We start from the raw sequence: 13,890 nt of genomic DNA, 5'->3' as shown, positions 1-13,890 counted from the left end.
TCTTAATATTGTTTTCTTTTATATGAACAAACATAAATAAGTACAGCAATCGCTAATAAAGATAAATTCATTGATAATTCATTAGTATAAATATATACTAATATTATTATTAGGCTATCATTTTTAACAGCAATCAGAGTTGTAACAACTTCAAGAATTATAATTAAAACAATCTTTTACATAAATAATAAATAATAAAATATGATTATTTATTTATTTACCCAGTTATTGATAAAGTAGGATAATGAAATACTTTCAAGTATTCATTAACTTCATTAACCTAATTATTAAAAAGAGCCCTTGTATCTAAAGTAATTTTTATTCGAAATGGCCGGAAATATTGATTGGAAAGGTAATAATTATATTTCAAATATATAATTTAATTATAATTGTTTTTTATATTTTATATTTTCTGATCATAGGAAATGTTACTCCAATTGAAAGCTTTTGGGGTGTTCATGAGCTTCCTTCTTTCAGCCTTTTTTTCATTATTCATAGTGCAGCAATGAAAAATATGAAACCTGTTATTTAATTGTTATTTAAAATTAGATCTCCTAGATATCGATTCATCTTAAAGCAATTAACTTTTTTTTCATCGCAATTTAAAATGTTTTTTATTCTAATAATGTACATTGGTCGGTCGCTTGGATGACAAAACTGTAATAAAAATGTTGCTTGGTAATATTTTAAGAGACGTAACGCTTCTCCAATGTAACGTAGAGGGCTGAGCCTTACTTTAACCGCTCAGCCCTCTACGTTACATTGGAGAAGCGTTACGTCCCTTAAAATATTCCCAAGCAACATTTTTATTACAGTTTTGTCATCCAAGCGACCGACCAATGTACATTATTAGAATAAAAAACATTTTAAATTGCGATGAAAAAAAAGTTAATTGCTTTAAGATGAATCGATATCTAGGAGATTTAATTTTAAATAACAATTAAATAACAGGTTTCATATTTTTCATTGCTGCACTATGAATAATGAAAAAAAGGCTGAAAGAAGGAAGCTCATGAACACCCCAAAAGCTTTCAATTGGAGTAACATTTCCTATGATTAGAAAATATAAAATATAAAAAATAATTATAATTAAATTATATATTTGAAATATAATTATTACCTTTCCAATAAATATTTCCGGCCATTTCGAATAAAAATTACTTTAGATACAAGGGCTCTTTTTAAAAATTAGGTTAATGAAGTTAATGAATACTTGAAAGTATTTCATTAACCTACTTTATCAATAACTGGGTAAATAAATAAATAATCATATTTTATTATTTATTATTTATGTAAAAGATTGTTATAATTATAATTCTTGAAGTTGTTACAACTCTGATTGCTGTTAAAAATGATAGCCTAATAATAATATTAGTATATATTTATACTAATGAATTATCAATGAATTTATCTTTATTAGCGATTGCTGTACTTATTTATGTTTGTTCATATAAAAGAAAACAATATTAAGACATGATAATCTATTAATTTGCTCATCCACGGCGGTTAAAACAAACGTTCAAAAATGCTGCTTGGGTTTGTGATAAACAGGCGTAACGTGTAACGCTAGCGTAACGTAGAGGGCTGAGCCTTACTTTTACCCGTTGTCCGACTGAAAAATGATAAAATAATAATGTTCATAAAGTAGAAAAAAACAGATTCAATTGTAATGAAAAATCATAGAAACGTATTTCGATGCATGTCGGCTCCGCAGTGCATTTTAAAACGAAATTATTTCGTCATTCCAATGTGGGTGTTTTAGTTTCCCACGCGAACAAACCCCCAAACGTCAAACGTCAGCGCAGAAGAAAACACAACATTGGGTAACCAACAGCTGTCAACAAAAAAGGGAATTTTCGATTGGCCACTCGTCTTTGCGCTGGTAGAAAATTTCATCGTTGTAAACCGTACACGGAACAATAGCGATGTTGCGCCTGTTCGCCAACACCATGGTAAGAAGGGATAGCTATCTAAACAGTCGGAGGGCAAGTTTACCGGCCACCGTTGTCGTTTGTTTTGTTTGGCCGAGCAGTATTACATAAGTTTCGATTGGCTGTTTGCAGCGACTCGGGGCTACCCGGCCTCTGAGCACGTCGGCGGTGAAGATGAGCGACAACCTGTTCGTGCATCGCGATACGCCCGAGGATAATGCCAGCATTCCGTTCGAGTTTACCGCAGACAACCAGAAGGTAATGCTATGCGCCAAATCCAAATAAAAGCGTCGAGCCTGGCCGTGGATTAAACCAGCCCCTTTCCCTTGTTGTTAATTGCAGCGAGCGGAAGCCATCCTGAACATCTATCCGGAGGGTCACAAGCGTGGTGCGATGATTCCGCTGCTGGATCTTGCCCAGCGCCAGCACGGTTGGCTGCCACTGTCGGCCATGCACAAGGTGGCCGACATCCTGGGCCTGCCTCACATGCGCGTGTACGAGGTGGCCACCTTCTACACGATGTTTATGCGCAAACCGACCGGAAAGTATCACATCCAGGTGTGCACTACCACACCGTGCTGGCTGCGCGGATCCGACGAAGTGCTGGATGTCTGCAAGGTAAAGCAAATCGGCGAGCTATGTACGAACAGCACACAATTAACACCATCCATTATGTTTGTTCATGCTTCTAGAAAAACCTCGGCATCGGTGTCGGCGAAACTACCAAGGATGGTAAGTTTACCATCTCTGAAGTGGAATGTCTCGGTGCATGCGTAAACGCTCCGATGCTGGCAGTCAACGATGATTACTACGTAAGCATACGCAACAAAGTGAACTATTTGGTGCAGTGATTAACGTTAACGTCCTTTTGCAGGAGGATTTAAGCGTGGCTGATACGGAAGAAATTCTAAACAGTCTCAAGCAGGGACAGCAGCCCCGCCCCGGACCACGCAATGGACGATACGCCTCCGAACCAGTCGGTCAGCTGACCTCGCTTACGGAGGAACCGAAGGGTCCCGGCTTTGGGCTACAAGCAGGGCTGTAAGCAATCGCTAAGCGTTATTTTTCTGTCGCGTCCTAGTTGAAGGAATAAAAAATCGCAAAAAAATAATAATTACGGATATTGAGTTTCCTGTAAAACGTAGTTCGTATTATTAGCTGCATATATTCCAGTGTAATGATGAACGTGAAAGCACGTGCAATTTCAAACGAATTCCAAGAACTTTCGTTTACAAACACGGCATTGACCTCGTTATGCGCTCCAGCCAGAAGAAAGGTTCCTGCTAATCACAACCTTTCTTTGGTCACTCCTCCTGCTACGGCCTGCTGTTTCTCCTTCACCCCTACACGCACACACACGTACACACACAGCCACATTTGCTTGCTGACGACGTAAACAAACATGCGCTGTCAAAATCGCCCCCCCCCCCCCCCCCCCCCACAGTGCAGAAGGAAAATGTCAAAGTGAGACCCACTTTTTTTACCTTCCCGTTTGTTTGCATCGAAAAGAGAAATCTTCATCTCAGGGACTCACTAATCTTCGTTCGTCCGTTTCGGTCAGGATTCTGCACACACACTAGCCAGCATGGCAGGTTCCGCCTTAAGGCGTCTAATGGCCGAGTACAGGCGTAAGTGTTGGCTGGTGCGATCGCGATGGTGCTGCAGCAAGTACCCAGCAGCAGGCAGCCCGTACCCCCCCAAACCTAACGGAGCAGATTACCTTGCTGCAAATACAGCTGCTTACACGTACAATTTCATCAGCTAATCTTATTTCCTTTCTTTTTGGCAGAACTTACGCTCAACCCTCCGGAAGGTATCATTGCGGGCCCAATCAGTGAGGAGAACTTCTTCGAATGGGAAGCGCTAATTACGTGAGTTTCACCTGTTGGTCAAAGTTCAAACACGGGGGGACGGTGGGCATCCCAGGCAGTGGTGTTGTCCGGTGTAAACCTCACTCGTGCCTGCGTTTTCTTTTCAGCGGCCCGGAAGGAACCTGCTTCGAGGGGGGAATCTTTACAGCCAAACTGATCTTTCCTCCGGACTATCCGCTCAGCCCACCGAAGATGAAGTTTACCTGTGAAATGTTCCATCCCAACAGTAAGCTGCTTCCTGCTAAATGAATCAATTTGAAATGGAAAACTGATTTTAATCCTCCATTTCTTTTGGCAGTTTTCACCGACGGACGGGTCTGCATATCGATTCTACACGCACCGGGAGACGATCCGCTGGGTGCGTTTTTTTCATCGCGAATGCTGGATCAACCGTAGGAGCAATATTCATTTAACATTTTCATTTTGTTTTTAACCTTCGCACAGGATACGAACTATCGGCCGAGCGCTGGAGTCCTGTACAGAGTGTGGAAAAGATTTTACTAAGCGTTGTTAGTATGCTGGCCGGTAAGTGCACGTACTTTAATTGGACAATTTTTATTAACAAATTTGTTTGAACATTAGCTGTTAAGTTTTTGTTTTGTTTTGCATTGCGTTGCGATGCTCCGCTCCACTCCTACTGTTGCATTTTGAAACAAACAGTGCTAAAGTGCAACATCATCGTACTGTCTTGTCAAAGCTTTCCAAATCTGACACGCCGTCTGGCGATGGTTGAACTTTGCACACTGAGATACTGCCATGTTTTGTATCAGTACATTGGTACACTTCAGGTCCAGCAGCCGGAAGGCATGGAGCACCATCTGCTGCATATCCAGCTCAATCCAACGGTCGGCCGCTAGCACATAGCGTTCCAGAAGGGCTTCCGGTTCGTGCTGAATGCACTGCAGCATTCCTTGGCTAGCAAGATGCAGGGTCATCCACGCTTTCCAGCGTTCGAAATCGGTTCCATCGAAAATAAACGTTTTACAGTGCATGGCTGATAACCAACAAATGGGGTAGCCAAAAATGCTAGAAATAAACTTCTAAAAACCAACGCTGAAGAAAACCAGGGTACAATAATGTTGGAAGTTTCCTCTCGGAAGATTTACTGCAGCCGTTGGTGTATCCTTTTGTTTTGATGGCCTACTTACGATTCCCTTTAATCCATTTTATATGTCGAAGTAGATTGTTTCGATTTAGAATTGTTAAACCCCCAATACCATCCAAGTAATCCATAAACACACTCTTACTTACTCTTTCATCTTGTTTATTTTATCCGCAGAGCCAAATGACGAATCCGGCGCAAACGTGGACGCAGCGATAATGTGGCGCGAAAATAGGGAAGAGTTTAACAAAATTGCCAGACGCATCGTACGCAAAACGTTGGGCCTTTCATCGTAAAGCTTCCGAAAGAGACGAGACAAAAACCCCGCAACGAATTGGGAGGAGTGGATTGCAGTGGTGATGGTGGTGGTGGGTTCGACGGTGGTGCTGCCAACCTATTTCCGGTACCGCACGCCGGTGGTAAAGGGCAACCCCCGGGACACGCGGGATCGAAAATTGCAATCGTGTGTAGTTAAAGACGTTTGTTTTGTATGTTGTTGTTATTTTGTGGAATATAGGGCGCTGAATTGGGTGGTTGGTTGGTTTTTGTGGCGATTAAATAGGCATTGTCACTACACCCGCTTCGCGCGATACCGTGCAGTGGGGTGGAAGAAAAATACTGTTTTTTTTTAAATTCATTTATCCTTTTCGTCCTGTTTCGTAATGACGGGATAAGTTTATTTCGGTTTGAAAAAAAGTTCTACCGTACTCACTCATATTCGTATCGCGGACCAATGCGTGTTTGTGTTTTTCTCCTCCTCCCTCCCTTCTTTTCATATGTTATCACCATTCCGTTGAAAGGCTACGTTTAATTAGAGTTTGATTAGTTTGCATGTGATAATAATAAACAAAACAGAAAAAAAAAAACCGAACAAATAAAGCAACAACTTGTACCCTGTTAAATTTCCGATTTGTAGGTAAAGAATGTAAGAAGCGTAAGTTTTCCTTTACAGTTTACCAAGAAAGCGAAAGCAAAGTTTCACCTTATCGATAACGTTTCGGCAGAATAAGGCGAAACGATAAAAGTGTCAATTGCCCTGCCTGATTGGACAACCAGTGGAATGGCTGTGTGTGCTCACGTTTCCAACCACCTTGCTGAATGTAGAATCCACCAAATCCATCGCGCAAAATGCATGCAACCCCCACACGGCGCACGACGGAATGTGCATGTGCAAAAGGTTACGCCGCAGCCTGCTGCTGCTGCTGCTACGAAGGTACGAGCACGATCGAGCGATCGCCCTTTCGCTAGTGAAAGCTTCTGCGTCAACAATGGAGGAGCGCTTGGGGATGGAAAGAAATGTCTCCAAAACTGCCTCTCCCCCCTTGTATGTGAAATTGACACATTTTGTCCCATTTTGGGCAGTGTGGCGAACCAGGCAGGTGGTGGTGGTGGTGGTGCGCTCCGGTGCGCTATGCGATTCAAACCGTTCAACCGTTCGCCCATATCGATCGTGGGCAATTGATGCGTTCTTTGACCGCGTGTGTGCGAATTAAGTACGACCACCACCTGCCTGCCTGCAGATTGCGCGCTCTTACGGCACTCACACGCAAGAGAAGATTGGTTTGAGGTGGGCAAAACGAGGCAAAACATCTTGCATCATATGGATGGGGCATTTCCCGGCTGCTGCCTTTTCCGACAGCTTTCACACACGCGTGGATATATGTGTATGTTTAATGCTGCGTCTCTCTGCGCCCGCTGGCAATGAAGAGAACACCGTTAGAACAGCACACACACACACCCCGTCACGGTCCAGGTTGGCGCCCCACCGACCATAGAACTGGCGGGAAGAAACAAACAAAGGAGCCAATCAAATCGAACGAACGAACCGTGTGCGAAGCGAAACCGAAACCCTGAACGCGCATCATCACCCCTACCGCCCCTTTCTTTAGGGGGTGGGGAGGGTTGGTTGGGAAAACACTGGGGGCGGACAAACACATCTGGGAATCGGTTAGTCAGCAGCAGCAGCAACAGCATGGCATGGAGTGGGGGAGAATATGGACGTTCGACGAAATTGTGTCACGGGCTGCTTTCTTCCGATCCGATCTGCTCAGCGGCGCTCATTCGATCGTGAGGCTTCGAAGAGAAAGGTACGAGAAAGGTGTGTTTGTGAGTGTGTGTGTGTTTTTTTTTTTAATATTACAGAAGACATTCCGGTTCGCAAGTGTGTTCTTGCGGCAAAGTGTTTTTAGAAAATGGAAAAACAAAAAAACAGAGAAACTGAGCCCCCGTGGCCACATAAATGTGCAATACAAAAAACGCCGTTAGAATTGAATAGCCAATGTTTGTTTGCCTCTGTTGCATCGAGACCTAAACCTAGAAATTCACCTGCCAGTGTTTATCTTTGCAATCGGCGGGTTCGTTAAAGTGCAAAATGGGGAAAGATTTTTGTTTTTTCACACTAAACACATTCAAAACGATCGCATGCGGTGCGATCTTCCATGCTGTGTGTGGACCGTTGGCAATAGTAGTTAACTGTAGTAAAGCTTCCGGTGGACATCTGCACGGTAACGGTGTTAAGATGAGATCGTAACGGTAATTAGTAGAATTAATCAAGCGAGCATACCCAATGAGGCTTGCCTTCTTGCACATTCGATCGCTTCGATCGTACACGCCTGTATCAACCAGTGCATTAATGGACTCAGGTGGTGATGATCAGAATCCTGATAATAGTGATTAGAATTACAGGCATTATAATGAAAGCTTAAAATTATTTCCTTCGTTTTTGAACATTCTTCGAAAAAGATTGGTACACGTTAAAGCGCAAGATCGTAAAAGGGATCATTGAAGTGAAAATGTTAGATTAAACCAATCGATCAATAATTTCAATAGACCGGTGGTCTGAGGCCTGTGTTTCATGCATTTCGTCACGTTCTACTTTGCTAATTGGATTTTTGTAGGAAAAAAAGTGCGAAATGAACCTAAAATTGAATGATTGATTGTTGGTTCTTCATCTCTCCTCTTATTTATAATTTCTTCTTGTCATTCTACTTTGTTTGTGTCTTGTCTTAGTCTTAATAAGTCTGCTAACACAGCTAGATAACACATCCTTTTCTATTGTAGAAGAGTAATCTAACCTATTAGATTTTAAATTATGTGATTTTAAATGAGACGCTTTTGCGCGCTTATTGGATGCAATATAGACGGGAATCGATACCCTACGGTGTTGTGTAAGCCAGCGGATCTGTGCATTAGACTATCGAGTCGGATATTCTATCCTTCTATTAAAGTAGTACAAAAAGCAAAGCCACGACAAGCAACCTCGGCAATGTTCTAGGCTAGTACACAGATTCTCTATTATCAAGGTTTCTCTATACATTAGTGATAATTAAATCGTATAGTCACTAAAGATAAAATTGATTTCGAAATGGCAACCGGTGCTCCATCTCCATTCGACCACCATCAACGAAAATGGTGAACAAATAACCTCCAAGTTCCAGGTATTAATGATTCAATTTTGGCGGGTTTATAATTAAAGAAAAACAAAAAAAAAACCCATCAGCAAACATTTAACGGTTTTTTACTCCACATGCCACTAAAACTCCACCGTGCTGTGAGTCACGCACCCTAACGGTATGCCATCATCCCATCATTCGGGCGTTAGAGCAGAGGAGGGTTCAACTACTGCAAACCCCTTGTTGTCTGCTAACTGTCTGCTCCGGCTCTCTACGGGCGATTAATTTAGAATTCAGATCCATCGCAAATTATTTAGTTGCTCCAGTTAGCGGTTGTTAGTCGCGGCGCATTAGCTCTCAGCAGTGTACAACGTACACGAACGAGCTATAATCAGATAATTGCCCACCATACACACACGGTGATTGCTTTTCGGGAGGGTTTTTTTTGTTGCTCTTTTTAACATAATGCTTCTTCTTCGTTAAATTTAAATTACGAATTTTATTGCTTTTCGCTCGCACTTTTATGCTTATTGGTTGGTTGGTTGGATTGGAGCGGGTAGCATATAGCATAAGAGCACGGTTGGACGGTATCAACACAGAACGAGAAAGCACGTTCGAAACCCGAATCCCCCACACCAAGCCAACCAAGCCAACCAACCCAAGGTGGCTACTGAACTATCACGCTTGCGCCTGTTTGCCACCATCCTGAGGGTGGACGCGAGGGTGTGTGATCGAAAATTTCGTGAAAGTTTCGGTCAGCAAACGTAGTATTATGCGTAGATGTGTGACCTCCTTTTTCCGGGGCCGGGGCATGAGGCAGAGTGCCAGAGTAACGGAGGGCCACACTGCCGTCACCACACTCCGCCCAGAGAGTGAGAGGGGGAATCGGTGGCAGGTTCGGTGATCGATGCAACGCGATCGCGGCCGCGATCTGCGTGTCGATCTCTATTTGTGTGGAAAAAATCATTTGAATATTCCCCAACTTCCCGGATCGTGGCCAATTGACGGCTAACCTTAACGAATTCTTTCTTCAACAGGGTTTTTTTTTCTTCTGTCGACTGTCTTAGGCCCAAAAAACACCCAAACGATGCGGTTTCCCTACACCGTCTGGACGGTTGCGATCGTGCTGTGCGCGGTTCTGAGCTGCTCCTCCGCGCGAAAGCTGGACAGTAGTGAGTGGTCAATACAACGTAAAATTCCGTTGCTTTGTGCACTAACATCGTTACGTTTTCCAGACATTGCTTCCAACCTCATCCCCGGCAGCAATGCGCTGGGCCAGCAGAAGCAAAATGCCGTCGTCGATACGTACGAGGACGTTTCCGGTTCGGAGACGCAACAGGACGCCGGAAGCGAAGCGGTGCCGGAAAGCACCGAAACGAACGAAATCGAGGACGAGGTGGCCAGCCCGGAGGTGGTGAACGAGGTGCTGGAGGAATCGAACGTGGTGCCGCAGGAAACGGTCAGCGAAGCGTCCGTCGTCAACATGGACGACTCGAGCCTGATCAATCGATACTGCCGCTGCACCGCGTACGAGTGCAACTGCTGCCGGAACATTGACGTGCCGCTGTTTCCAGTGAAGGGGCCGGGCTGTGCGGTGATCCAGTATCTGGACGGCGATCGGATGTCGGTCGGCATTAAGTTTGCCGATCGCATGATCCTGAACCGTGTCATCTCAGGTAGGGTGGTGTGTGGTATGGGGAGGAGAAATCAAAATCGTTACTCACCGGGACGTCTCATTGCAGCGAGGAGAGCGACACCGGTTTGCCTGCCCCTGCCCGGTGGCTACAATCGTTTCTGTGGGCGCGTTTATGGCATTTCCCGCAAGGCGAACGAAGGCTTCAAGGCGTGCCTAGGGTTGGAGCTGCGCGCGGACGACGAGGTGGAGGCGGTGCTGCGAGTGTCCTGCTTTAAGTTTGGCCCACGTGGCCTGTCCGTCATGGATCCGGAACCGCTACCACCGGTGGATGATATCGACGTGGGGGGCGATGAGGAGGATGAGGACGACGAGGACGAAGCGGAGGAGCTGTTCGGTTTTTCGCTCGGTACGTATGGGGAGGGGCGGGTTCGTTGGACTTCCAATCTTACGATGAGAGCGTCATAAAAATGCATTCCCTTTCGCTTGCATTCCGCTACAGATGACGATGATGATGATGACGACGATGAGGAGGATGATGACGATGACGGTGGTGCCGATAGTAGTAGCGTGCAGGAGAACGAAACCGATCAGGGCGATTCGCCCGACTATACCGGCTTCAGCTTTCTCGATCGTGACCTGATGGGCAGCATATTTGGGGTGAAAAAGTTTTGGTAAACCGGGAGCAAGATTGGATAAGAAGAAGAAGAAAAAGAGGAAGCTAGAGTACTACCGAACGATCGATCGATCGATCTAAACCGTAGAGAGAATTGATTGGGAAGCATGTAGCAAATTACGATTGCAACTTTAATGGCAGACGCAATGCTTTTTACCAGGTTAATGTTATGTTAACTTCCAAATTTGCGTTGTTTTTAAGCTTTGGGTATTGTCAGCAGCCCAGAAATCGCAAAAGCACAAGGGGGATTACACCCGTTACGATGCATTCACAGCGAATGTAAATAGTCATTAGCCGCGGTGCGCGCAAGGCAAGCAGTTTTTATAAGTATTTATGAAGAGCAAGTGTATTATTTATTATTACGACGCGACGCGGCAGACGCTAAGAGGATTAAGGATAAGAAATAAACAAATACAAAACCATTCCAAGGAAGTGTGTGTGTGTGTGTTTGATGCTTTACCGTTATTCGTTTCCAGGACGAGTCGCGTTTTTCGGAGCTGAGAACCGATAGGCTTCCGGTGCGTGGAAATGCACGTAAAGACTCTACCGTATCGTAAATTGCATAGGAAAAATTACCTTTTGTTTGTTGTTTTCGTGTGATTTTACTCATTCTATTCTTCTCTAACCGCCTAACCAAATCCAGCCATCCGCCTAGCCGTCCAAAACCCCCTTCGCCACAACCGCACCCATCCCCATCATCACCGCAAACACACTGGACCGGAGCACACCGTTCCCCGTGGGGAGAGTGTGGTAGTTGGTACCGCGCCACAAACAAAAAAGAAGAAACGAAACACACACACCCACATTCAGCACACGCGGTACAAACTCTCTCCTCGGGGCTGTTCGGTGGGGTCCGATCATCACCATTCACGCCCGTCGCGACATCCGTCGTCGTACCCACGGTGTCTCTCGTTCCATCCGGCGCGTGGAGAGAATCAGTTGGCAGGTATGTCCGCTGCCGATGTGCTTTGATTTATGTTGGCTTGATCGTTTTCGTGCTTTTCCACCTGCAAGAAGGAGGGAAGGTTAAATGTGTGGCGTGAGAACTAAGAACTGTGTGGAGGGCTGGAGGGTGTGAACGAGGAAACACTTACGATTTTCTTCACGTAGCTCAGCTGCCGCTGGTCGGAACTGTTCACGTTGTCTACTTTGTATGGAGGTGTTATCGTTACGTCTTTGCACACCACAATGTTTGGACCGGACCAGGTGACCTACAAAACAAAAAAGGACAAAACAGACAAAACAGTTTCAGAAGGAGGCCACTCTTAATGCAAATATGTTGTTAATTAGTAGAAAACAGCTGTTGTAACCTAGCTTAGCGGCTATCCGTCCGATGGCACAGTGTTCGCAGCAAGAACGTGAAGAAGCTTTGTCGCTCTCTTGCCAGTTTTGAGTGCGAACTTACCAATTTCATGCAAAGAGTAATATTTGCTTGCCCTCTTACCTGTTTGATCGTGCGTGCAATAGCCATGTAAAGGTTCTGACCCTCGGGACTGACACCGGCGGAAAGCGCGGATATCTGAAGCCGTTTCTGTTCCACCTGATTCCTGGCGCGGGTGCTCAACTGAAAGCGAAACAGGGAAGCGATACGGAACTTTAGCGAACGTGCACCGAGAGAGAGAGAGAGAGAAGAGGAACGAAAAAACGCGCGACAAAGGCACCGCAGGCAAGTGTTTGCGGGGTGCGGTTTGCATTGCAACGAAGGGTTGCAAGTGGTGGCTCCCGTTTTCCACGGGGGAAGCAAGCAGCCTGGTAACGCACTGGGCATTGATTGTAGGGCGGTCCACAGTGCCGCTCATACTTACGCGCTCGAGGTTTAGCGATAGTGGCTGCTCCGGAACTATGCAGACTTCCTTTTTCACCTGCACATCGCTGCACATTGCCAGATTGACGATGTAGACGTCGTTCAGTTTTGCTGATTTACTTGCCGACGGACATTCTGTTGATGGGGAGAGAAAGAGTTGGCGGGGGTAGGGGGGGGGGGGGGGGGAGAGAAAGCAAGTTAAGGAAAACCCGTTGCGGGAGAGCGCGAAAAACATAACACCGGAACAATCGCCTCACTGGCCCACGGCAGCAGCAGCAGTAGCAGGGGGTTCCAGGGGCCAGCAAACCTTGGGAACATAAACAAAATAAATCGTAATCGCACGCAATCCATTCGGGATTGGATCACACCGAGTTACAGGCATCATAATTCGACCAACAACACCACCAGCACCGGATGATGCTGGCGGGCATGAGGCGATGTGCTGCTGCTGCTGCTGCTGTGTTGCTTTCTGCCCCATCCAGCGCCATTTGCGGAAAGGGGGTTTACTTTCACGCCAGTTTGGAAAAGGATACTTAGTATGAGCATTTTTGTTTGCTGGTCGAACGCCAACACCTCGCCCTCGATGTTGGCATTGTAGCAGGTCGTACACTCCACCGTGCTGCCGATGGAGAAGCAGTCCTGTACCAGACCAGCCATTACGCGACACGGTGTTTTTGTATTTTCGTTCGAGCCGCTGCGTTTAGTATTCTGCTTCCCACTGCCTGGTCGTTTCGCACTGGCTTAGCTTTCTCAATCGTTCATTTATTATTATCAAAATGACAGAATTGCAGTTTTCTCCACAACATGACGTTTGGGCCAATGGGGAGAAACGCGAGCTAGCGCGTGCGAGAGGCTGCGTCATGGACCGGGCGGCCTTTTTGTCTGCGGGCCGCCATGTTGGATTTGCTGAATGATCCGTTCAGCAGTTTTCTGGTGGTTCTACTAAGAAATTTCAACTTCATTGCTGATAAGGCCGCTCTTTAGGGTTTCTTGATGGACGCAAAACGAACAACTTGAAGTGACGAATTTATTGACGACGTTTTTTTTCTTTGTGAAGAACAATTGTTTTGAGCATATTCAATGCCATGGTCTACATGACCTAACCTTGCCCGGAGAAATCAACACTTTTATCATTCGATTTCGCAGTTGGATAGAATTTGTTTGAAGTTAATGCTACTTTTTCTACGCTTAAATAAGATTAAATCTGCTTATGTTGTTTCTTGCGTCTCTAAAGTGTGGAAAAATGAATTACTTTTCCAAACAGACCGATCTGCATTGAATTCAAGAACGAAACCCGTCTGGAACGTTCGTTCGGTGGCTAATCGCTAAACAAAACCGACTGCAGCACAAATCCAACTTTCACAGTACATTCAAAATCACCTCCTGACTTCGCTCTCTTTACGAACTGAGCATAGAAAAATCAACAAACACTTCCAAGGACAATCAATTCACAGGAACAGGAAGGATAGAAATTTGTACTA

At 45.2% G+C, this 13,890-nt stretch overlaps 4 protein-coding genes across 5 annotated transcripts; 3 read left to right on the top strand and 1 right to left on the bottom strand.

The window, feature by feature from the left end:
* The first annotated feature begins 1,789 nt into the window (after positions 1 to 1,789).
* Positions 1,790 to 3,045, top strand: LOC1269384 (NADH dehydrogenase [ubiquinone] flavoprotein 2, mitochondrial). Its single transcript, XM_308018.6, has 5 exons — positions 1,790 to 1,952; positions 2,064 to 2,189; positions 2,274 to 2,549; positions 2,624 to 2,743; positions 2,806 to 3,045. The coding sequence occupies exons 1-5, from the start codon at positions 1,926 to 1,928 to the stop codon at positions 2,974 to 2,976; spliced, it is 720 nt and encodes a 239-aa protein (XP_308018.4). The 5' UTR covers positions 1,790 to 1,925; the 3' UTR covers positions 2,977 to 3,045.
* A 314-nt stretch (positions 3,046 to 3,359) lies between these two features.
* On the top strand, positions 3,360 to 5,806 carry LOC1269385 (ubiquitin-conjugating enzyme E2 G2). The gene is made up of 6 exons (XM_308019.6): positions 3,360 to 3,559; positions 3,721 to 3,802; positions 3,910 to 4,028; positions 4,101 to 4,160; positions 4,247 to 4,327; positions 5,082 to 5,806. The coding sequence occupies exons 1-6, from the start codon at positions 3,517 to 3,519 to the stop codon at positions 5,198 to 5,200; spliced, it is 504 nt and encodes a 167-aa protein (XP_308019.4). The 5' UTR covers positions 3,360 to 3,516; the 3' UTR covers positions 5,201 to 5,806.
* Positions 5,807 to 6,885: 1,079 nt separating this feature from the next.
* On the top strand, positions 6,886 to 11,029 carry LOC5667703 (uncharacterized). 2 transcript variants are annotated; one of them, XM_001687785.3, is made up of 5 exons: positions 6,886 to 7,002; positions 9,334 to 9,468; positions 9,532 to 9,972; positions 10,039 to 10,338; positions 10,432 to 11,029. In XM_001687785.3, exons 2-5 carry the CDS (start codon positions 9,384 to 9,386, stop codon positions 10,605 to 10,607), a joined length of 1,002 nt encoding a protein of 333 aa, XP_001687837.3. In that variant the 5' UTR covers positions 6,886 to 7,002; positions 9,334 to 9,383; the 3' UTR covers positions 10,608 to 11,029. The 2 variants fall into 2 exon arrangements, with proteins under 2 accessions (XP_001687837.3, XP_061505783.1); XM_061649799.1 differs by having other exon boundaries at positions 6,897 to 6,991.
* A 153-nt stretch (positions 11,030 to 11,182) lies between these two features.
* On the bottom strand, positions 11,183 to 13,286 carry LOC1269387 (LSM12 homolog A). Its single transcript, XM_003435999.2, has 5 exons — positions 12,943 to 13,286; positions 12,411 to 12,544; positions 12,050 to 12,169; positions 11,700 to 11,816; positions 11,183 to 11,612 (listed from the first exon to the last, which is right to left on the bottom strand). The coding sequence occupies exons 1-5, from the start codon at positions 13,064 to 13,066 to the stop codon at positions 11,541 to 11,543; spliced, it is 567 nt and encodes a 188-aa protein (XP_003436047.2). The 5' UTR covers positions 13,067 to 13,286; the 3' UTR covers positions 11,183 to 11,540.
* Between the last annotated feature and the right edge of the window lie 604 nt (positions 13,287 to 13,890).

This window comes from Anopheles gambiae, chromosome 2 (assembly GCF_943734735.2).
Source record: "Anopheles gambiae chromosome 2, idAnoGambNW_F1_1, whole genome shotgun sequence".
Taxonomy (NCBI): Eukaryota; Metazoa; Arthropoda; class Insecta; order Diptera; family Culicidae; genus Anopheles; species Anopheles gambiae.
This window is presented reverse-complemented; position numbering and strand designations above follow the sequence as displayed.